Source organism: Ostrinia furnacalis, unplaced genomic scaffold (genome assembly GCF_004193835.3).
Source record: "Ostrinia furnacalis isolate ACB-3 unplaced genomic scaffold, ASM419383v2 OfSCF2653, whole genome shotgun sequence".
In the NCBI taxonomy this organism is placed as follows: domain Eukaryota; kingdom Metazoa; phylum Arthropoda; class Insecta; order Lepidoptera; family Crambidae; genus Ostrinia; species Ostrinia furnacalis.
In genome coordinates this window covers 20,345-43,782 of record NW_021132892.1, presented here as the reverse complement: position 1 = coordinate 43,782, position 23,438 = coordinate 20,345, and the positions used below count along the sequence as shown (strand labels likewise).

The window sequence follows — 23,438 nt, the reverse complement described above, 5'->3', positions numbered from 1 at the left end:
AAAATGTTGCGTTAAGTTTTAAAAGTAGTTAAGTATTGTCACTTGTTAGAATTATCGATATTGTACATGGAAGATAGCATGAGTATTATCTAATCGAAACTTACGTTCTACATTGGCTAAAGGCAAATGCTGTCTTCAACATAAATATCGACATTACATTTGAATTATTTTGTACTGTTGACTCGATATAACGTCTACTTTTTCAAGGATATCGATATCGGTAATTATACGCACGCAACACTAGTGTCAGTTCTGTGTTTAGTGGTCGAGGCTGTGGATGACGGCGTTTGTGAAGTCCTTGGTGGTGTTCTGGCCGCCCAGATCTTTTGTCCTCACTTTGCCGTCCATGAGAACCCTGGAAAAAAGATATTAGCATTATCTATACTGGGAAAGAATTCATTTTAGACAAGGAATCTTGAAGAAAGACCAGTTGGGAAGGGCAAGTCCCTGTAGTGACGTAATAGACTTACATTATCTTTTGTTTTATGTCACTTCATACTTTTTTATCTGAAGGTTGTGGATGCTATATTTAGATTACCCCAAAGCAAAATTGCTACGTTTGGTTTCATAGACGTTCTGCTAGTCTTTCATATACTATTCAGGTTATTTAATCTCCACTGCAAGAAAACAAGGTTGGAGAAGTTTTTTTGCTTTTGTGATTTTATATTTCTTTTCGGTGATTGGAAAAGCAAGTCTCCTTTGTTGTTATTGTCTTGATTGCTCTGTTACGGCGAGAACAGAGCAATCAAGACAAAAGAACTTCAAGGGAGAACGCGACCGTTACTTGACTTAAATCTCTGTCTCGCTTGCAAACTGGTCTTCAGCTTCGGTAAAAAATTGGGCATCTTTTGTAAGATAGCTCTTAGAATAGAATAGTTTATTTCAATGAATATGGTTACAAACTTACAACAGTTCTTAAAATTACAAAGTTCTATAGTCTGGTCTGTGAGCACGTAGAATTTTGTCCAATGACCCCTAGCTACCCATCCTTATCGCTCGCGCGTAATTATATTGCCGTCGCGACTGTGCGACTGGCACCCGCAGTGAGAGTGCGAGCGCGATAGCAACATAATTACGCAGAACAGACCGGGCTTTACATATTCTGCCGTATTTTGTTGGAGTAGAAATATTAAGAAGGAAGGTGTTAAAAGCTAAACTCACTTGTTGATGGCGTTCTTCATCATCTTGGAGTAGGAGTGCAGGTTGACGTGCGCCAGCATGTTGGCGGAGCACAGCAGCATGGCGGTGGGGTTGGCGATGTTCTTGCCCACCGCGCCAGAGAAGATGTGGCGCGCGCCCTGTGGGTAGATAGATAGATAAAACGTTTATTTGCTTATCAGGAACACGCATTACAAACAAATCAACCGCTGCTTTCGCCGAATTCTCGGCATATACTGGCCCGAGAAAATCTCCAACGTCGAGCTATTGGAACGCTGCNTTTAAAAAGCAAATATTTTCGATTTGTAATCGCACTTTTTTATATACATTTGCTTACATAATCAGAATATAATAAGTAAAATCCATGCGCAAAAAAAATTTTTTTTTTGTTGACCGGTGTTATCTTAAACCATGGAACACCTAGGTGTACCACTTTGGTGTTCCACGGGTCAGAAAGGATTATCTTTTGTTTTATTGTGTGACTTCATAGTTTTGTACAGCGCCCCTAGCGGAAACTTCTAAGAACTAATATCTCCATATTTTTTAACTCGGTCGATATCGAATACTCTTGACGTAAACTCACACTACGCCCCCTGAACTATTGATTCACCCGCTCGAAGTATGTTTGGCATTGTAAACACGCAAACGCCAAAATCAATGCCAGAGTAAATACAAATGAGTAGGTCATCTTCATAGAAACGCATCGAGCGCGGTTTGTATGTGAGCGCGCCAACACGTATGCGGCGCGCACGCACACACTGACAAAATTTAGCGTGGATTAGCGGGGTGTTGCGCCGAATTGTATTGGCGCGCNATCAGTTAAAGTTAATGTAGGTAATCTTTCATTGGCTGTTTATGTCTTGAATGAAATACTGAAGTTAATTACCTAAAGATAAAGATTTTGAGACATAAGAAATAAAATATACTCACTGAGTGAACGAAAAAAATAACTAAGTTGTAAGATCACACCTGCAAGTGTAATCAAAACTGCTATAAATCTAAGTATTTGAACTTACTTGCACTAAAGCTGTATTGATATTGACGCTTCATCATCATCATATCAGCCACAGGACGTCCACTGAACATAGGCCTCCCCCAATGATTTCCACAATGGCCGGTTGGTGGCGGCCTGACATTGACGCTTGCGATGCGATATTACAAGTGCCAAAAATAATAAATAATGCTGACTAAAATATGCATGAAAAGGTAGCCTTCGGCTATCTGGATAATCGTGTTTTAGATGAACGTGACATACGATAAGGATATGCGTGCTAAAGAGGCATGATACACGTGTCTGTCAAATTATATCTTGCTAATAAATTAATTAGTCAAAACGGATTGGAAATGATGACTTGCAAATTATATGTACCACCAGCACTCCATCTGGCTTGCCTGCTATCCACACCAAAGCTTGATAAGAGGAACTTAGAACTAGAACTAAATACCAAGATTTTCTATGGCACTACCAATATATTAACTAGCAGACAGTGGTGACTGAGTTTGTTGCGCTTCTTCTCAGCACTTGCCAAATGTTGGTTTCGAAGCGCTGGTTGGGTAAAAAGATTATGAGACATGTAAGGAGCCTCTTAAGAGCAAAATATTTGATGATTTGTAAGTACTATATAATAGTCTATACAAATAAAGAAATTTTGACATTGACAATAGGGCTAGCCAGTATGTCATTACTAGAGTCCCTATTGTATGAATAGTACTAAGAAAACCATTAATGGTCTATTCAGTTCATGTATGTATTTGAACCTAGCCTACCAGTACAAACACTAACTAAAAATTAAAGTCGTGGCTGACAATAGTGACACTGTTTCTTGTCCTGCTTCTTCTCAGCATTGTCCTCAAACATTACCTAGTTTAGTAGGGCTATTGCTAAACAAGTTATTGTCTGTAAAGATATTTAAAAAAAACGATAATAAACTGAGCTTATGAATGAAGTTTATCAATGTTTATTTTTTATCATCAGCAGTTTTGAGACACACGTTTTAAATGCACTCTTCCTTTGCCTGAACCACCTGCAGACCAATATCTCAGGCGATAAACACGTTACATGTTATCTTATTACATAATTTACAGAAAACTCACATAAAATAAGGGCCCAATGCCCGTTTTAACTATCAATCCCTAATTTTCAAGTGACTCCTATAGTAACACTACAGGAATTCTGTTTTCAAAGGGGTCACTTAAGCCTATGCGCAGATCACCGATTTTTAGTCGGCCGATAGATAGTTGAGCCCGATTCTAATTTGTATGAAGAATGAAATCGGTGTAATGTGCGCACTTCCATACATGCCCATACTGATTAACAGCCCGACCCAACTATCGGACAACTAAAAATCGGTGGTCTGCGCCTGGGCTAAAGGCTTATGAAGCCCCCAACATCCGCAAACGGTGCCTATGTACCGTGATATTGATTACCTGTACTAATTAAGTAATCCTTATCAATTACGTGACCAGCCCCACGAGACTACAATGTCACGGGTTGCCTGCCTATTCGTGCGCAGTTTTATGACTTTTCGATAGCTTAGTACGATATAGTTTCCGAATTCAGTGATAAGATAAACAATAATGTAGTCGATCGTTTATAATACGTTGGTTTACAAGTATATGTGTAGTTGTTAACCAGCATTCGGCGCGGACGCATGTGCTATACGTTTTCTAACAGCAACGTGTGAGTTTCTTCAAGTGTTGTTTTCCCTTTTCATAATAGTTACGTGTGCGGTTATTATTCGGTTCATTGGTATCCTGCCTTAGTTTTTGTGTATTATCGACTCAGTTTCACTGTTACTAAGGATCTTTTATAAGGTTCTTCTTATGATTTACGAAGTGTAAATTAAAAATTAATGATGATTAAAAGTGGATAAAAAGGTTGTATTACGAGATACATTATGAGTTGAAGTATCAGCTAATTTTCTTAATTAACATTCTTTTTTGCAATAAACTGTTCTTGATACATTGATTATTTATTATCTTCTGCCTCTAAAACTTACTATACAATTCATTTCAAATAATAATTACTTTACATGCAAATTCATTCATAGTTAATTTATTTGAACACACTCGTTAACATGTTCAACTAATAAGTGTATTTATTATTTACTGTAACTCATGCCTCATACTAATGAAATAACAATACAATAAAACTATTTACTTTAAACATGAAATAAGAATTATAAATAACTTGATAAAATCGAACTGCCTCAGTTGAAAGAGCAGTCGCCTGGCAAGCGGAAGGTCGTGGGTTCAATTCCCGCCTTAGGCAGTTCGATTTTTTCAAGTTATTTATAGTTTTCAAATTAGTTTGAGATGCAACTCTTAATGCTAAAAATTTAATAACTATTAAAAATAAGAAATTACACTTAGATTCAATTTTTGATTAGACTACATCAGTCTAACTCAGTGGTTCTTAACAGGTGGTCCGCGGACCACTGGTGGTCCCTGGAGGCATTCCAAGTGGTCCGCGAAAACATCGTAATAAACAAGTGATGTGACATGATGAGTCGAGCCAAAGCAACGCCGCGGCGCCGTCGAGTAAAAAAAATGAGTGGTCCCTGACAAATAGAAATTTGGTAAAATGGTCCCTCGTGACTTAAAGGTTAAGAACCACTGGTCTAACTAAATAAGTTCACCTAAGTTAACATCATATATCTAACTGACTGTGGAGAACGATTAAATACAAGTTGTAGATAACAATTTTCTTATAAACATGTTGTTTATAAACGCGTTGCACCTTGTGAATGCAATCACGTGTGCTACACCTGATAATTTTAATTATTTATCAGTAATTAATTCAACATATTCTATAGGTATCTTATCTCTCTCTAATCGGGAGTTTGCAAATATTTTTATCGCAGACTTTTATGTCTATGTCTAATATAAGTCTTATTATCAGTGTAATCACGTTATTGAACCAATTGATACAGTTTTTCCAAGCCTCAAGGCTAGTCTTTTCTTGATAAAAGTTTTTGACTACAAATCCAAATAGGCTAGTTTCCTAAAAAACTTTTAGTCGTCCAATATTTTTAAATACATGTATATTTTTATTTGTCAATCAAACAAGTAATTGCGAAGTTATGGTACTTTGTAGTTCCGCGTGACGTCACACCGTGCTACACTTTTAACCACGCCTCGACGTCACAGGCCTCTTCTTTTGAACTTTGGCGCGCTTTGTCTCTCTCAATTTTCATTACTTTAAAATAGTGACGTGTCGAGTATTTTTTTATAGGTTAACTGACCGACTAATTTAGACTTGCTTTTTTACCCGGGACACATCCCTTTTCTAACCATTCTTTTTGTTTCTATTCCAGTAATTAAAAAAGCGGTATCATGTGTCCAATATGGCCGCTTCACCTTGTGCTGCTGTACCTTCTGGCTATCTGTCCGCTGTGGGTGCTGTGTCAGCAACTACCTCAGATATCAGCGGTGTTCAATCCAGACTCCGCCATGATCCACATGAACTTGTACGAGGATGTCAACGTCACTGTTAAGGGTACGTTCTAACAGTGTTCTTAATGCTGACGCTCTGCCCGCTATGGGTGCTGTGTCAGCAACTACCTCAGATATCGGCGGTGTTCAATCCAGACTCCGCCATTNCCTTAATCAGACTGCAGTGACGCGTGCGCATTGACAGAGTAAATACAAATGAGTAGGTCATCTTCATAGAAACGCATCGAGCGCGGTTTGTATGTGAGCGCGCCAACACGTATGCGGCGCGCACGCACACACTGACAAAATTTAGCGTGGATTAGCGGGGTGTTGCGCCGAATTGTATTGGCGCGCTCACATACAAACCGCGCTCGATGCGTTTCTATGAAGATGACCTACTCATTTGTATTTACTCTGTCAATGCGCACGCGTCACTGCAGTCTGATTAAGGTCTGACACTCTTTTTTTGACCGATCGACGACCTGTATGTACCTCTAGCATGAAAAACTTTCGTCTTCGAATCGTTTGCGTATTCGACAAACTTGGAATTAAACGATAATGTGACAATTTTGATTCTCAAAATAAGTTTCATGCAACCATTTCTCACACTAAGTTCACTTTACGACAAGTTCACAAAGGCGCTGTGGTAGTTTTCGTACTAAATCTCTTCATGGCGATTCGAATACGCAAACGATTCGAACTCGAAAGTTTTGTCGTGCTAGCCGTACTGGTGAATGTCGCAGGAAGTACCTGGATGCAGGCAGCGTAGGACCGGTTGTTGTGGAACTCCTTTGAGAAGGTCTTTGTCCCGGCTTTTACCCGTGGTCCCCCCAACATGTCCCCAATTTATTTTAACCATGGTCCCACCGCACCAAGTGGCAAACATTGCATGTCACCTACTATGTCTAGGATGAAATATCGAACGCCGAGTAGGATATGAGTGACTTTAACCCAAATGTGTGATGTGAAGATATTATAAAGATATTATGGTGCCGTACCTACCTATAATTATTTTCTATATTAATTATAGATTTTTTTATAATATTATAGATACCTAGGCTAGGTGACAAGCAATGTTTGCCACTTAGTGCGGTGGGACCATGGTTAAAATAAATTGGGGACATGTTGGGGGGACCACGGGTAAAAGCCGCTTTGTCCAGCAGCAGGCGTCATTTGGCTGAAACGAAGAACGAACTCACTTGTTGATGGCGTTCTTCATCATCTTGGAGTAGGAGTGCAGGTTGACGTGCGCCAGCATGTTGGCGGAGCACAGCAGCATGGCGGTGGGGTTGGCGATGTTTTTGCCCACCGCGCCAGAGAAGATGTGGCGCGCGCCCTGTGGACAGACCACTTGCTTAGACACTGAGTTATTGGCGACGACATATTGAAATTCAAATATTAATCAGAGGGGCACAAGCAGCTATCTGTCAACTTGTGTATTTCTTGCTTTATGTACCTATGTCTTGTCTGCTTGTATACCTTTCTTTCAAATCAAATATTTTCTAAATATTTTAACACTATGGCCACGGTGCCTTTTGCGGTAATGCTGTCGCGCGTTTTGTAAACGAGTGACAGTATCTCTACTGTGGCGACGCCACTACAAACTAGTGACCAACAGATGGCGCTGTTACGACTGCACTATGGCACACTCCACCGCGCGTACAATCCTGCATCGCGGTGACGGAGTTTTCTACCCTGCCCAGCTTATATAGGAAAACCAAGATGGTAGAAATTGGACCTTGGTCCCTGAGCACAACACCCGCTCGGAAGGAAGCACTAAAATCTAGCTTCCTTATTGTGGTTGAGCATCATATCCCACACTACTACAGTCTGCGCGGAAGTGCTAGGCACCTCCTGAGGTAGGCGCGGTGAGACGGGGGAGGGCGCCATTGATAAGGTAACATAACTCGCGTTAGTCGCTTTTGCAGCGCGCTACAGAAGTGATACCAACGCATTGTTAACGCACTACAGCATCGCGACTGTATTAATGCAAACGTGAATCGCTACTGCTGTAGTATGTGTACGCGCCATCCTCACACTAACATACACTTTACCTATAAATCTGATGTTGCTATGTAAATGGAGACACTAATATTAACAGTACGCACAGTATTAACTCTTTCATTGATAACTCCCGTTCTCCACATTACACTGAAAACCGCTACAAAAAATCTAAAGGGTCCTATCTTCCACTTCTTTCATCCTTGGTCCTTTGAGCTGTCCTTGAGAGGGAGAAAAAAAAATGGTGTCCTTTGATGTCTGATGGGCGAATATCTTCTACAATCCCATCGAACTACGTACCTCCCCGCTTTCACCCTGTTACCGTACCGTTTCGCAACGTCTCATCCGCCAGATAGGCAGTTAACTCAACTCGGCTGAAATTCTCCTGAGTCTTAGCAACTCCTGACAAGTCCTTACCTGTTCGAACACGGCGCACTCGGCACTATAGGAAGCCCCAGCCACGACGCCCGCGCCGCCCACCAGCCCGCTGGCCAGGTTGTCCACGATGTTCCCGTACAGGTTGGGCGTCACCATCACGTCGAACTGGTTAGGGTTCGACGCCGTCTTCCATGCAGCTTCTAATAGCTACTTTCTTTAGATCCTACACTACATTTCCCAGCCACTAAGGTAGATTGCAACGCCTGACCTTCTTTATTTTGATCCAGTTACTGCGAGTTATTTTCTTAGGATTTTTGGTCCTACGAGCCGGACTACACAGATGTCTTAAGTAACCAGGGTAGATTTAAGTAAATAAGGTAGAAGTCTTGGGAGGAAGGGGTTTGATAGGTGAAGGCTGCAACCTAAAATTCTAATGGTAAAGTCTTGACCTCCCATTCTGATCCAGTAACTACCAGCTATTTTCGTCCTTCGAGCCATCCTACATTACATTTACTAAGCTAACTAATGTAATGAATGTTGGGAGGGAGGAAACTGGTGTCGTTTGATGTGGTAATTGCGCACCTCGCTGGAATGCGACTGTCTGTCTCCCACTTACCCACCAACTTTCCCGCTTTCGCCCCGTTCGTACCAGAGCGTTGATGTGACGTCTCGGCCGTCAGTCTTAGCACCTAGGGTTGCAATTCTCGGGACCTGTCCTGACCTGTTCGAACACGGCGCACTCGGCACTGTAGGAAGCCCCAGCCACGACGCCCGCGCCGCCCACCAGCCCGCTGGCCAGGTTATCCACGATGTTCCCGTACAGGTTGGGCGTCACCATCACGTCGAACTGCTTCGGGTTCGACGCCGTCTTCCATGCAGCTACTAACAGCTACTTTCTTTGGATCCTACACTAAATTGCTGAGCAACTAAACTACGCGACTGTAACGCCTGACCCTCTGATTCTGATCTAGTTACTACCGGTAATTTCTCAGGATTTTTGGTCCTTCGAGCCGTCCTACTCAATGTTTGCAGAAATCTTAGAAGGAAGTGGTCTAATGCGTGAAAATTGAATGTCTTCGTGATGATTACTAGTACCTAGGGCTGCCTCAAACTCTACTGGAAAGTCCTTACTTCTCATTCTGATCCAGTTACTGCCAGCTGTTATCTTAAAATTTTTGGTCCTTCGAGGCGTCCTATGTTACACTTGCTGGACTGCTAAAACTAATTAATCTCGGAAGGAGAAACTGATGTTGTTTCATGTCTGATAAGCGAATATCTTCCAATTCCAAGTCCTGGCTAGGGTTGGCTTCTTAGTGCTCCAAGTTCTTACCTGTTCAAACACGGCGCACTCGGCACTATACGAAGCCCCGGCCACGACGCCCGCGCCGCCCACCAGCCCGCTGGCCAGGTTGTCCACGATGTTCCCGTACAGGTTGGGCGTCACCATCACGTCGAACTGGTTGGGCTTCGACGCCGTCTTCCATGCAGCTACTAACAGCTACTTTCTTTGGATCCTACACTAAATTGCTGAGGAACAGAACAAGGCTTCGCGACTGCAACGATTAACCCTCTGATTCTGATCCAGTTACTGCGAGTTATTTTCTTAGGATTTTTGGTCCTTCGAGGCGAGTTTTGCTGAACTACCTAAAGTAAGTATTTTTGAGAGAAAGTAAACTGGTGTCTATTGATGTCTGATGGGCCGATTTTCGTGACAAATCCTGGCACCTAGGGCTGCAATTTCTTACCTGTTCTAACAGAACGCACTCCGCGCTTTTTGAATTAGAGATGGTTTCACCAAAATCTTGGGATTCTGATGGAAGAAAGTATCCTCGTTTCCTACCCGTTACTGCTAGTTTCTTAAGGTCGTCCTCGTCATTCAAGCAGCAGTTCTCTATTATTCTTTCTGTGTCCTCGTCCTACCCTACATTTGCAGGCGAAAATCTTGGTATCTGAAAATATGAAAAGTGTCCTGACCTGTTCTTAAGGTTGTCCTCGTCATTCAAGCAGCAATTCTCTTGGTATCTGAAAGTACTAAGGGAGTCCTGACCTGTTCGAACACGGCGCACTCGGCACTATAGGAAGCCCCAGCCACGACGCCCGCGCCGCCCACCAGCCCGCTGGCCAGGTTGTCCACGATGTTCCCGTACAGGTTGGGCGTCACCATCACGTCGAACTGGTTGGGGTTCGACACCATCTGCATCGTGCAGTTGTCCACGATCATCTTCTCGAATTGGATGCGCGGGTACAGTTTGGCCATCTGTAAAGACAAATGCCAGATATTAGGAACTGTACGGCTAGCACGAAAAACTTTCGAGTTCAAATCAAAGTTTGCGTACTCGAATCGCCGTCAAAAGATTTAGTACGAAAACTACAACAGCGCCCTTGTGAACGTGTCGTAAAGCGAACTTAGTATGAGAAATGGTTGAACGAAACTTATTTTGAGAATCAAAATTGTCACGTTATCGTTTAATTCGAAGGTTGAATATCGAATTTTGTCGAATACGCAAACGATTCGAAGTCGAAAGTTGTTCATGCTAGAGGTACTGATGCAGATGCAGAAATATATTTTTTTGTCTTGTAAGCCTTGGCGCAGACCACTGACTTTTAGTTGGCCGATAGTTGGGCCCGATTCTAATTTGTATGAATCGGCCGATACCAAATCGGCGTAAAGTGCGCACGTTCATACATCTCCATACTGATTAACAGCCCGACACAACTATCAACTACGCAATGTCGTTCCGAAATACGGACCGCCTATCACAAACTACATAAGGTAAAAATCCACAGTGTTTAGCTTGTACCCTTTCACAGCAACACAGGAAAAGTCTACATTTTTGTTGCAAAATCGCAGCAGAAACAGAAACGCCAGTTCATGTACAGTATCAGTCATTCATCAGTCTATATATATCGTTGAAAAACCATACCTATCACAACTAAATAAGGGGCCAGTGTATTCTACGAGTATCTCCTCTCATAGCAGAACGTGAAAAAATTGACTAAATTTTTGTTGCAAAATAGTACCTATTACAAATAAATAAGAAGCCAGTGTTTGCCACGCCCCCTCAGAGTAGCGCAGGAAAAATTCGTTGCAAAATAGCTCTTATCACAAGTACATACGTCCTCGCAGCATCGTAGGAAGAGCCCGTCGCCCAGCTTCATGATGTTTGCCTTGTGCACGGCGGTGACCTTCTTGATAACTATACAATGTTTATGCAAAATGGCACTTTATTACAACTACATAAGAAGCCAGTGTTTGCCACGCCCCCTCAGAGTAGCGCAGGAAAAATTCGTTGCAATATAGCTCTTATACCCTCCCTGCGTGATCGAATCAGAAATGAGGAGATCCGCAGGAGAACCAAAGTAACCGANAAGCTCAAGACCGAACGAGATGGAGGACTGTTGTGGACGCCCTCTGCCCCATCTAGGGGACATATGACCATAAGTCAAGTAAGTCAAGTCATTACAAACAGAAAGTTCCAAAAGCAGAATTAAAAAAGTACATACTATAGTCTGGTCCGCGAGCACGTAGAATTTTGTCCAATGACCCCAAGCTACCCATCCTTATCACTCGCGCGTAATCGCACAGTCGCGACAGCAATATAATTACGCGCGAGTGATAAGGATGGGTAGCTTGGGGTCATTGGACAAAATTCTACGTGCTCACAGACCGGGCTTTACACAGAAAAATATGACATGGTATAGTAAAAAAGAAACATTTGACACATTTTAATAGTAGGTAAACACTTTATAATGTGTGTCGCAGCAACGCAAAACGGCAATAGAGAGACGACTTGCTTAGGCTGAGTTGCACCATCGTACTTTAACCGTGACTATAACCATAACTGGTGTTTTTAACACTATCTCTCGCTTCTTTCATTTTTGGTCCTTCGAGCCGTCCTACACAAGATTTAGATAATGGGTAGAAGTCTTGGGAGGAAGGGGTCTGATGCGTGAAAATTAAATGACTTCGTGATCGTGACCTCTTATACTGATTCAGTTACTGCTAGCTGTTTTCTTAAAAATTTTGGTCCTTCGAGCCGTCCTACCTAACATAATTGCTAGGTTGCCGAAAGTAGTTAATCTCGGAAGGATAAACTAGTATTGTTTTATGTCTGATGAGCGAATATCTTCCAATTCTAGTGACAAGTCCTGGCATTTAGGGTTGCAATTCTCGGGGCGTATCCTGACAAGTCCTGACCTGTTCGAACACGGCGCACTCCGCACTATAGGAAGCCCCAGCCACGACGCCCGCGCCGCCCACCAGCCCGCTGGCCAGGTTGTCCACGATGTTCCCGTACAGGTTGGGCGTCACCATCACGTCGAACTGGTTGGGTCCGACGCCGTCTTCCATGCAACTACTTTCTTTAGATCCTACACTAAATTGCTGAGCAACTCGGCTACGCAGACTACAACGCCTGACCTGATTCTGATCCAGTCACTACCAGTTATTTTCTTATGATTTTTGGTCCTTCGAGGCGACTTTTGCTGAACTACCTAAAGTGAGTAATTTGGAGAGAGAATAAACTGGTGTCTATTGATGTTTGATGGGCCGATTTTCGTGACAAATCCTGGCACCTAGGTCAGAAGCGCTTTTTGAATTAGAGATGGTTTCACCAAAATCTTTGGATTCTGATGGAAGAAATTAACCTTAAACTAACCTCAAACTCGAATGGTAAGTCTCGACCTCTCATTCTGATCCAGTAACTAAAAGCGATTTTCTCAACATTTTTGGTCCTTCGAGCCATCCTACATTACATTTACTAAGATATCTAAGATAGGTAATTAATGTTGGGAGGGAGGAAACTGCTGTCGTTTGAAGCGTAGTGCATAGAACATAATGCACCTCTTCTTTCCAGTTGTTGCCTGCTATCACCTTAAGATCGTCATTCCATCGAGCAGAAGACATTCTACCTTCATCTATAAGTGTATATCTTGGTATCTGGAAGTACTAATGGAGTCCTGACCTGTTCGAACGCGGCGCACTCGGCACTATACGAAGCCCCAGCCACGACGCCCGCGCCGCCCACCAGCCCGCTGGCCAGGTTGTCCACGATGTTCCCGTACAGGTTGGGCGTCACCATCACGTCGAACTGGTTGGCTCCGATGCCGTCTTCCATGCAGCTACTAACAGCTACTTTGTTAGATCCTACCCTACATTTCCAAGCCACTAAGGTAGATTGCAACGCCTGACCCTCTGATTCTGATCCAGTTACTGCCAGCTATTTTTTTAGCATTTTTGTTCCTTCGAGGCGACTTTTGCTGAACTACCTAAAGTGAGTAATTTTGAAAGGGAGGAAACTTGTGTCTCATGGTCGAATATTCTGCAATTCTTCTTATAGTCCTAGCGCCAAAGGCGAACTCCTGAACTTGGAACATAACACACACCGCGCTATCTTGAATGTCATTCAGGTGGATCATGACGAATATTAGCTACAAATCCTGACCTGTTCCAACACAGCACACGCGGCGCTGTAGGAAGACCCAGCCACCGTTTCATCGTTTGATGTCTAGTGGGCGAATATCTTCTAACTAGCGGCCGCCCGCGACTTCGTACGCGTGGATCCCGTTTTACCCCCTTCATCTAACTTAAGCGGTTTAGATTTTTCATACAAAAGGATATTCCCGCTAATTCCCGTTCCCGTGGGAATTTCGGGAATTCCTTTCTTAGTGCACCTCTACGGTACCTAGGCTACGTTCCTTCCAAATTTCAAGTGCCTACGTTTAGCCGTTTAGGCTGTGCGTTGATCTGTCAGTCAGTCAGTCAGTTTCTCCTTTTATATATTTAGATTCTCTTGACAGTCTTAACACCAGAGTCGCAATCCTCCTGCCAATGGTAATACCTACAGCTGCAAGTCCTGACCTGTTCGAACACGGCGCACTCGGCACTGTACGAAGCCCCAGCCACGACGCCCGCGCCGCCCACCAGCCCGCTGGCCAGGTTGTCCACGATGTTCCCGTACAGGTTGGGCGTCACCATCACGTCGAACTGGTTAGGGTTCGACGCCGTCTTCCATGCAGCTACTACCAGTTACTTTCTTTGGATCCTACACTACATTTTCCAGCCACTAAGGTAGATTGCAACGCCTGACCTTTTTGATTTTGATCCAGTTACTGCGAGCTATTTTCTTAGGATTTTTGGTCCTTCGAGCCGGACTACAGAACATTTGCTGATTTATTTAATCAGGGTAGATTTAAGAAAATAAGGTCTTGGGAGGAAGGGGTTTGATAGGTGAAGACTGCAACCTCAAATTCTAATGGTAAGTCTTGACCTCTCATTCTGATCCAGTAACTACCAGCTATGTTCACAAGATGTTTGGTCCTTCCGAGCCATCCTACGTTACATTTACGAAGCTAATTAAGGTAATTAATGTTGGGAGGGAGGAAACTGGTGTCGTTTGATGTGGTAATTGCGCACCTCGCTGGAATGCGACTGTCTCTCTCCCACTTACCCGCAGACCTTTCCGCTTTCGCCCCGTTCGTACTAGAGCGTCGATGTGACGTCTCGGCCGCCAGATAGGCAGTTAACTCGACCGGGCTGTAATTCTCCTGGGTCTTAGCAAGTCCTGACAAGTCCTGACCTGTTCGAACACGGCGCACTCGGCACTGTAGGAAGCCCCAGCCACGACGCCCGCGCCGCCCACCAGCCCGCTGGCCAGGTTGTCCACGATGTTCCCGTACAGGTTGGGCGTCACCATCACGTCGAACTGGTTGGGGTTCGACACCATCTGCATCGTGCAGTTGTCCACGATCATCTTCTCGAATTGGATGCGCGGGTACAGTTTGGCCATCTGTGAAGAGAATGCGGGTTATTAAGAGCTGATGAACTTGAAACGGATGAACCGATTTTTTATTTTATTTATTTATTTATTATTTTATTGACATTATTGAGCAATTACATATTTGATCCAAATAGCGTCCTAAATCCTCTTTAGGTTTGTCTAGACACTATTGTTCTCTATACAAATAAAAACAAACGTTTTAGTAAACGTTTTATAAAACATTAAAAGAACTAACGCTAGAATATTATGCTTTCAAATCGGTTCAACCGTCAAAGAGCTATGGTGTACCAGACAGTGTCTGGCAGACACATATTATACCTACATAGCAATATTTCTCATATCTCAGATTGTTTGTGGACTACAATCTTCACGAACCTCTCGTTATATCGGGTCTTCTCTCGATCGAAATTGTTGAAAAATAGCACCTATTACAACTACATAAAAGCCACATACGTTCTCGCAACATTGCAGAAAAAGCATCTCCCAGCTTTATAATGTTTGCCTTGTCTACAATATCGTAGCAGAATATCACCTATTACAATTACATAAAGAACCATGAGTGTTTGTTTTCCTACCCCGTACACATACAGTCAGCATAGTATACATATTGCTGCAAAATTGCACCGTATTACAACTATATAGAAGCCACAATGCCTTACGTCCTCGCAGCATCGTAGGAAGAGCCCGTCGCCCAGCTTCATGATGTTTGCCTTGTGCACGGCGGTGACCTTCTTGATAACTATACAATGTTTATGCAAAATGGCACTTTATTACAACTACATAAGAAGCCAGTGTTTGCCACGCCCCTTCAGAGTAGCGCAGGAAAAATTCGTTGCAATATAGCTCTTATCCCCTCCCTGCGTGATCGAATCAGAAATGAGGAGATCCGCAGGAGAACCAAAGTAACCGACATAGCTCGCAGAATTGCTAAAATCAAGTGGCAGTGGGCGGGGCACATAGCTCGTAGAGACGATGGCCGTTGGGGCAGGAAAGTTCTCGAGTGGCGACCACGGGCTGGAAGACGTAGCGTGGGCAGGCCTCCTACTAGGTGGACCGACGATCTGGTAAAGGTCGCGGGAAGAGCCTGGATGCGGGCAGCGCAGGACCGTTCATTGTGGAAAACCTTGGGGGAGGCCTTTGTCCAGCAGTGGACGTCATTTGGCTGAAAAGAAAGAAAGAAGATAGCTCTTATCACAAGTACATACGTCCTCGCAGCATCGTAGGAAGAGCCCGTCGCCCAGCTTCATGATGTTTGCCTTGAGCACAGCGGTGACCTTCTTGCGGCCTTTTTGACTTAACAATGTCGTTGGAAAATAGTACCTGTTACAACTACACAAGAAACTAATCTTTGTGTTGCCATCCCTAACGTTGTTATAGCAAAATAGCTCTTATCACAAGTACATACGTCCTCGCAGCATCGCAGGAAGAGCCCGTCGCCCAGCTTCATGATTTTTGCCTTGTGCACGGCGGTGACCTTCTTGATAACTATACAATGTTTATGCAAAATGGCACTTTATTACAACTACATAAGAAGCCAGTGTTTGCCACGCCCCTTCAGAGTAGCGCAGGAAAAATTCGTTGCAATATAGCTCTTATCCCCTCCCTGCGTGATCGAATCAGAAATGAGGAGATCCGCAGGAGAACCAAAGTAACCGACATAGCTCGCAGAATTGCTAAAATCAAGTGGCAGTGGGCGGGGCACATAGCTCGTAGAGACGATGGCCGTTGGGGCAGGAAAGTTCTCGAGTGGCGACCACGGGCTGGAAGACGTAGCGTGGGCAGGCCTCCTACTAGGTGGACCGACGATCTGGTAAAGGTCGCGGGAAGAGCCTGGATGCGGGCAGCGCAGGACCGTTCATTGTGGAAAACCTTGGGGGAGGCCTTTGTCCAGCAGTGGACGTCATTTGGCTGAAAAGAAAGAAAGAAGATAGCTCTTATCACAAGTACATACGTCCTCGCAGCATCGCAGGAAGAGCCCGTCGCCCAGCTTCATGATGTTTGCCTTGTGCACGGCGGTGACCTTCTTGCGGCCCATCTTGACCGCGTAGTCGAACGCGAACTTGGCGATGCGCTCGGACTTCTTGGCGGTGATGATTTTCAAGCATTCCACCACACCTGCGGAAGAAGTCAGTGGTCAGAATAAAGTAGTTGACACAATATTATAGGAATAATGACAGACAAGGACGTACCCAGCTTCTGTTCTGAGCCAGGGAAGGGGCAGATTGGCCAAAAGAAGTGCAAATCAGACTTTTAGAAAAGATCTTAGAGACCATTACCATACCATTTCCAGAGGGACCTGCTGCCCTGTGTACGTCAATGGATATTCGCTTCGATTTTCGGCTAAATTCCTCGATGAAATCAGATTTTTAGACAGGATCTCCCCGCACTTTGACACTTAAAGGACGAAACAAAGGTAAGGATATACCGTTTCTAGTGGGGGCAGATGACCTCACGTGTCCTCCTCTCGAATTAAGTTGTAAGTAGGCGCTGGATACAGGCCTCTTTATGGATCCAGGTCGTCCAGAGCATTGTGCAGCTTCATTTTAACTATTTATCAAACAAAAGACGAACAGCGTCTACACTGCACATCCTTATAAAGATTGCAGGAAGGCGCTGGAAACAGGCCGCTACAATACGGCGAATCTCGAAATATCTGGGGATAGACGCAGCTGTCCTTCATTCCCTGTCTCTGTACGTACACCCCTGGAAAGAAGACGAAGAAGGCGCTGGCGCCTTCCTGCAACCTTTATACGGTCTTCTACGGCCTGCATATGCAGGCCGCTGCAAACCGGCAAATCTGAAAATCTTTGGGGAAGCCTATGTCCAGCATTGGTCGTCCTATAGCTGCAATGATGATGACGATGATCAATTGATGAAGATCTTAAAATGGTTGCAGGTAAGCGATGAATGCACTACCAACAGCAAATCTGAAAGTTATTGGGGAAGGCTCACCGGAAACTGACTCGTGCTCCAACGCTGAATATTCGCCCTCGGTCTGTTCCCGGATGATGATGCAGTCCACGTTGCTGTGGCGGCACTTGACGTTGGGAAGCGACTTGACGTGCACGACGTTGGCGAACAGGTCCAGAGCGTTGCGAAGCTTCATTATAAGTAATTTTTAAACAAAAGACGATCATTCTCCTCATCACGTCCTGGCTGTGAAGTCGAGCGCATTGCGCAACTTCATTTTAACTATTTATTAAACAAAAGACGACCTACGTTTAAGCCGCTCTTCCCGGTAGATGATGCACCACAAGGTTGACAGGTGCAATGGCGTATCCAGTTTGTAACGAGGGAGGGGTAGACTGGCGTGCACTTACTGGTATTCTACAAAGAGGACTGATACATGGGCGTACGTAACTTCTAAGCCAGGAAGAGACCAAAGGGGGGTAAATCAGATTTTTAGCCAGGATCCTCGCATTTAGACACTTAAGGACGAAACAAAGGGAGGTATGTAAGGGTCCACCTTTCCAAAGGGAGGCAGTTGTCTTACTCTGACCCTTTCTCTGTACGTAAATGGACAGAAGAGCCTATAAAGGTTGCATGAAGGCGCTGGATGCAGGCCGTTGAAAACCGGCGAATCTGAAAATCTTTGGGAGAAGCCTATGTCCAGCAGGTAGGAGCCTACGGCTGAAATGATGATGATGAATGCTTCCTACTCACCGGGAACTGACTCGTGCTCCAACGCTGAATATTCGCCCTCGGTCTGTTCCCGGATGATGATGCAGTCCACGTTGCTGTGGCGGCACTTGACGTTGGGCAGCGACTTGACGTGCACGACGTTGGCGAACAGGTCCAGAGCGTTGCGAAGCTTCATGTTGAGGGTCTGCAGCTCGCCGGTGTGGGAGAAGTCGGGCGTCGCGAGGATACCCTGAAGAATATATTATTTAATTATAGACACGATAGCCGAACGGTAAAGGGGTTGGAGTGGCCGACTCGAGAATTCGAGATCCGAGGAACGCGGGTTCGATTCCCACCGCCACTCGACTATTGTGGTGAGCCCACTCGTAACACAAGCTTATTTAGCTTAACACGAGGGGCTAATGGGACTATTAGTAATTTGGGCAATAAAAATTGCTAATAAACTTATTTAACAAAAAAAAAATCATGTTGTTTCATTCTCTGAATGGCTTTTGTAAACATAGAAGAACCACGGTAAGCACATAGCCTGCAGAATTGTCAAACTTATTGAGTAGCAGGGAGCATGGCTCGTAGAACCGATAGCTGTAGGAATGTACGATGAACGAAGTATGAACGCTATTAGTTGCTTATACCATTACGCTGAGCTCCGAGTCACGATGAAAAAGTTTATGTTGGTGAAATTATGTTTATTACAGTCATTTAGGATCTAAACTGATACGAAGCCTGGATCTTTGGTCAGCGACGTCAGCGTAGTTATTTTTAACCATTTGAAGACTAGTACTTAGGTAATTTGAGGCGTTTGTCCAGCAGTGGACGTCTTTCGGCTGAAACGAACTTAGGAATTGTTTCAAAGCACGAAACGTTGTTAACCACGAAAAAATATCAAAAAATCCCGTCGATGTAAATACAATATTTTAATAATAGAAAGTCATAAAATAGGTATTGTTTTAAAAAAGTATTAACCTTGATACAGATCTTGTTCTTGGAGATGGAGTTGACGACATCTTCAAGGGGAGCACTGAGCGTGGGGTTCACCTCGGAGAAGAAGAACGACTCGAAGTCCACGGGAATGCTCGCCGCCTGTTCCAGAGATACATGTTCAACTAAGCATGACACATTAGACTATGTGTACGTCGATGATACAATATTATCGTTACAAAACTCTATAAGAGGTCTTAAAAATACCAAAGATACAGGCATTTGAAATCTCGACGTCACTTAACACGTTAAAATCTCACGCAGCGTCCTACACAAGTTAGCCTAGGCGCATACCACCGATTTTTCGTCAGCCGATCGGCTCGACTCGGCCGACTAAAAGTTGGTGGTCTGCGCCTAGGTTTAAGTATGGGCGTATGCGATGTGACGTCACGCTGAGCTATTTCCATTTCATTTTATTTATAGTCCGATTTCAATTCTCCTTTTACTGATCTTATAGGTGTACCTAAATTAAAATATTTAATTAAATTAATTTTTAAATTAATATAATTTTAAAAACTATGTTTTGCAAATCTCAATCCAGTATTGATGGGGGTTGAAGTCAAAATGTTATTTTTAATCCGTGTTTGAAACGTACCTTGAAAACCTCCTGTACGGAATATACCAGCTCAGGGCCAACGCCATCGCCGGGGATGAGGGTGCACTTGATGCGGCCTTCCTTCGTCACTTGCGATTGCTACATCAGAATAATGGCGATTACAAACTGCCCACAACTGTAGTTACCTGACCATTACACCTGTCAATGAGGGCTATCGTTTTTATACTTAACAGTTGGCACCCCTGGCGATTGACAGGACCTTACTCTACAGTGGCGCCATCTTGATGAGTGCAAATGCAATAGTCCTCCTACCACTTTAGCGCTCACCAGTTGGTGCCACTGTCTTCGCTACTAGCAAGTGACAGGACCTTACCTTACCTTACTCTACAGTGGCGCTAACTGGTGAGCGCTAAAACGATAGCCCTCATTACCTGACTACTGCACTTGTCAATTATTTTCTGACCATTTAATTTGTCAATTACCTGACTACTGCACTTGTCAATTATTATCTGACCTGTCAATTACCTAACTACAGCACTTGTCAATTATTTATCTGACCATTTAATTTGTCAATTACCTGACTACTGCACTTGTCAATTATTATCTGACCTGTCAATTACCTAACTACAGCACTTGTCAATTATTTATCTGACCATTTAATTTGTCAATTACCTCACTACTGCATTTGTCAATTATTATCTGACCTGTTAATCACCTAACTACTGCACATGTCAATTATTTTTTGACCATTAAATTTGTCTATTACCTGACTTATGTCTGTCAATTGACTGACCATTATACTGAGTAATTAACTGACCTATATTCTAAGCATTTAACTGACCAATATGTCTATTACCTGACTAATATACCTGTCAATGTCAATTAACTGACCATTATACCTACTTAATCTATTACCTGACCATTATACCTGCCATTGCCTGACCAATATCCTATTTGTATTATTTTACTTGATATTAAATCTTACAGAAAATACTAACAACATTTTTGGATTAACAATTATTTAGATATCGACTATTTATGACGCATTTGGAATTGACTGTCTCAAGTATTGATAAAATAAAACCTAATCACAGTATAGTAATCAAATCATATGAAAGTGAATATCAAGAATAAAATTTATCAATGCTGATAATGTCATTAATTGCATTCAATCATTATTAGACAGTGAAAGATTTATGTGTGTTGTATTAGTATAGACCTACATGTATAATGTTTTGTGTCATTATGTATTGTTTTTTCTTTTGTTTAGTTATTGGTTTCAGAGCACCTTTCTTCTTTACTTGATACTTACATAATAATAAATAACAATATTTGAAAACTTACCATAGTACGTAAATATCTATAAGATTCTGTTATAATAAAAATAAGTGTAGTGGATGATTTTGCAATATTTATTAAAATGTATCTTTCATTATGTGTCTCTTGTAGTGTGTACCTACTCTATATTCTTTTTATTCTGATGTACCTATTTCTATTATAACAGAGTTAATACTTAAGCTAGCGTGTTATAGTTAAAGTTATATTTGGACGACACAAAGGTTGCTCGCACAAAAAAGCCTGCCCAACAACAGCCTTAAGATTTCCATTCATTTTCATCCAATTTCAGATTCAAAATATGTATGCTTATGATGTTAGTAATGCCAATGTGCCAGTGCCAATGTATAATCAATAAACTTTTGAATTTGGTGTCTGTTTTTGAATGCCTGCGTAATTTTTTAGCGATGTAATATCGATGTTTCCCAATATGGACTGTTATCAAACAGGTGTAAAAAAGCTGCGGGGTTCATGCTAATTACAATTTCTCAAATGAAACCCATCAGAATAATTTATAATCCCGTCCAATAATGATTTCCCTAAATGATCTTCAATTTTGGGGTATAACATAGTGTTTAGACACCCAGACAACATGCTATGTAATAGTCATCCTATTCGTTTAAAATTTTGAAAAACATTTTCATAAATTAACGTGCTGAAAAGCCAAACTGTGCAGTCAAGAAATAAATCTGTTAAAACAAACTTCATTTCGAGTTAATCTAAATTTTGATAATAATAACACACTGTAATTAACATTACTCGAAAAACAGTTGAAGAATAGAATGACTTAAATTACCATAAAAAGGGATACACAACGTACTTATCACAAAAAATATGCATGCATCTATACATAAAAAGCTTACAGTTTTCTGAGGATAAGGACCTGTAAATACTTACAATTCAAAAATAATAATTTAAAAGAAATACAAAAGAAAATTTGATAGCTTAGCTATTTACCAATTCAGATCAAAAATAATAATGTAAATTATACATTTTAAAACTCAATAGTGTAGTGATACAATTTGATGTTAATTTAAATAAATAACTTTCATGTAAAAAAAAATTGTACAATTTGGACTATAACAATAACATTTATTTGGATATTTGGTTGGGAGAAACTGGCAATGAAGAAAATTAAGTAATCTAAATAGTCCAAGAGATTCCGAGTCAGTCCTGATTACACACAGATAAAAATTTAATTATTTTAATTATTCAGGCATAAACTTCTGTATTAAAGCATAAGGCAGCTTGCCGTCACCAGTTTCTAGTCCAGAAAAATCATCAAAAATACTGCTTCATTGCCATTTTCTATGAATACTTGCAATTAGTAAGGTAGGTTAGTGTTCTCACCAGGGTGCTGATAGAATGTGGTGCTAAACATACGTTTTTGTCCGCGTTTACCGCGCTTGTGTGGACGCCTTTGCCGACATGTTGCGATCCCTGTAGAAAAAACAAACAAAGAACTTTTGTATTATCCAGAATATCATAAATAGAGGGGCTGTATTATTTGTAAGCATAGAAATTGCAATATGTTAGGATACTAATACGAATAAGTACATAATATTTATGCTTAGGATTAAATTTTTAAATTTACAAGACGCGTAACGCGTCGCGTTGTTTTTTTAAAGGAGGTAGTTAGTAGTAATAAAAAACGGTCTAGAAGTAACTCCTGCGTATCTATTACAGCATCTGTAATCTAAACCACAATATTGCTTCAATTATAGAGTAATTTACTTGGATATTCCAACAGTGCTTTTAATTATTTTCATGGCTGTTTAAAATTGTCACGTGATAATATTATCTACCTTCAGAGTACCTTTATTGCACTATTACTGTAAATCCTACGTTATTATTTTAAATATATCAAAAATAATTAGCAAAAGCATTCATATTGAATACCGAAAGAAAAATACCACGAACCGCACAGTAGTTACGAAACATTCTTCACAACTATTTTGATGTCTATTTGTCGCTATAAAAAGAAGTTATAAGAATAACTTACCTGAAATAGGGCTCGGAAAACATTTCTGCTAATTAAAGACATGTTTTAAATTATCACAAAACCTTTGAGAAGGTTATTTTTACAATAAAAATTATTTTTGGCTTCACTCCCTGCAGCAAGCGAAAGACGTCGTAATTTTTATGAATTCCGTTCCACGTAGTTTGACAGCTTAGAT

The 23,438-nt window shown here is 42.1% G+C and overlaps 1 protein-coding gene across 5 annotated transcripts; it reads right to left on the bottom strand.

The window, feature by feature from the left end:
* Positions 1-11: 11 nt before the first annotated feature.
* Idh3b (isocitrate dehydrogenase [NAD] subunit beta, mitochondrial) lies at positions 12-23,416 on the bottom strand. Of its 5 annotated transcripts, none has more exons than XM_028309206.1 (10): positions 23,264-23,414; positions 22,645-22,701; positions 19,966-20,064; positions 19,356-19,472; positions 18,414-18,621; positions 16,702-16,865; positions 14,664-14,759; positions 13,832-13,945; positions 1,162-1,298; positions 12-355 (listed from the first exon to the last, which is right to left on the bottom strand). In XM_028309206.1, exons 1-10 carry the CDS (start codon positions 23,303-23,305, stop codon positions 259-261), a joined length of 1,131 nt encoding a protein of 376 aa, XP_028165007.1. In that variant the 5' UTR covers positions 23,306-23,414; the 3' UTR covers positions 12-258. The 5 variants fall into 5 exon arrangements, with proteins under 5 accessions (XP_028165007.1, XP_028165006.1, XP_028165010.1 ...); XM_028309205.1 differs by having other exon boundaries at positions 22,612-22,701; positions 23,264-23,413; XM_028309209.1 differs by lacking the exons at positions 1,162-1,298; positions 13,832-13,945 and adding an exon at positions 6,792-6,928 and having other exon boundaries at positions 14,550-14,759; positions 22,612-22,701; positions 23,264-23,415.
* Positions 23,417-23,438: the final 22 nt, after the last annotated feature.

Bases quoted from the DNA above. Each gene is read 5' to 3' on its own strand.
- Idh3b (XM_028309209.1), bottom strand. From the start codon at position 23,305: ATGTCTTTAATTAGCAGAAATGTTTTCCGAGCCCTATTTCAG. The intron at 14,760-16,701 runs GTATGTACTTGT...TTCTCTTCACAG, and splicing joins TCCTGCGATGCTGCGAGGAC to ATGGCCAAACTGTACCCGCG. The intron at 6,929-14,549 runs GTCAGGACTTGT...GTCTGTCCACAG, and splicing joins AGTGCGCCGTGTTCGAACAG to GGCGCGCGCCACATCTTCTC.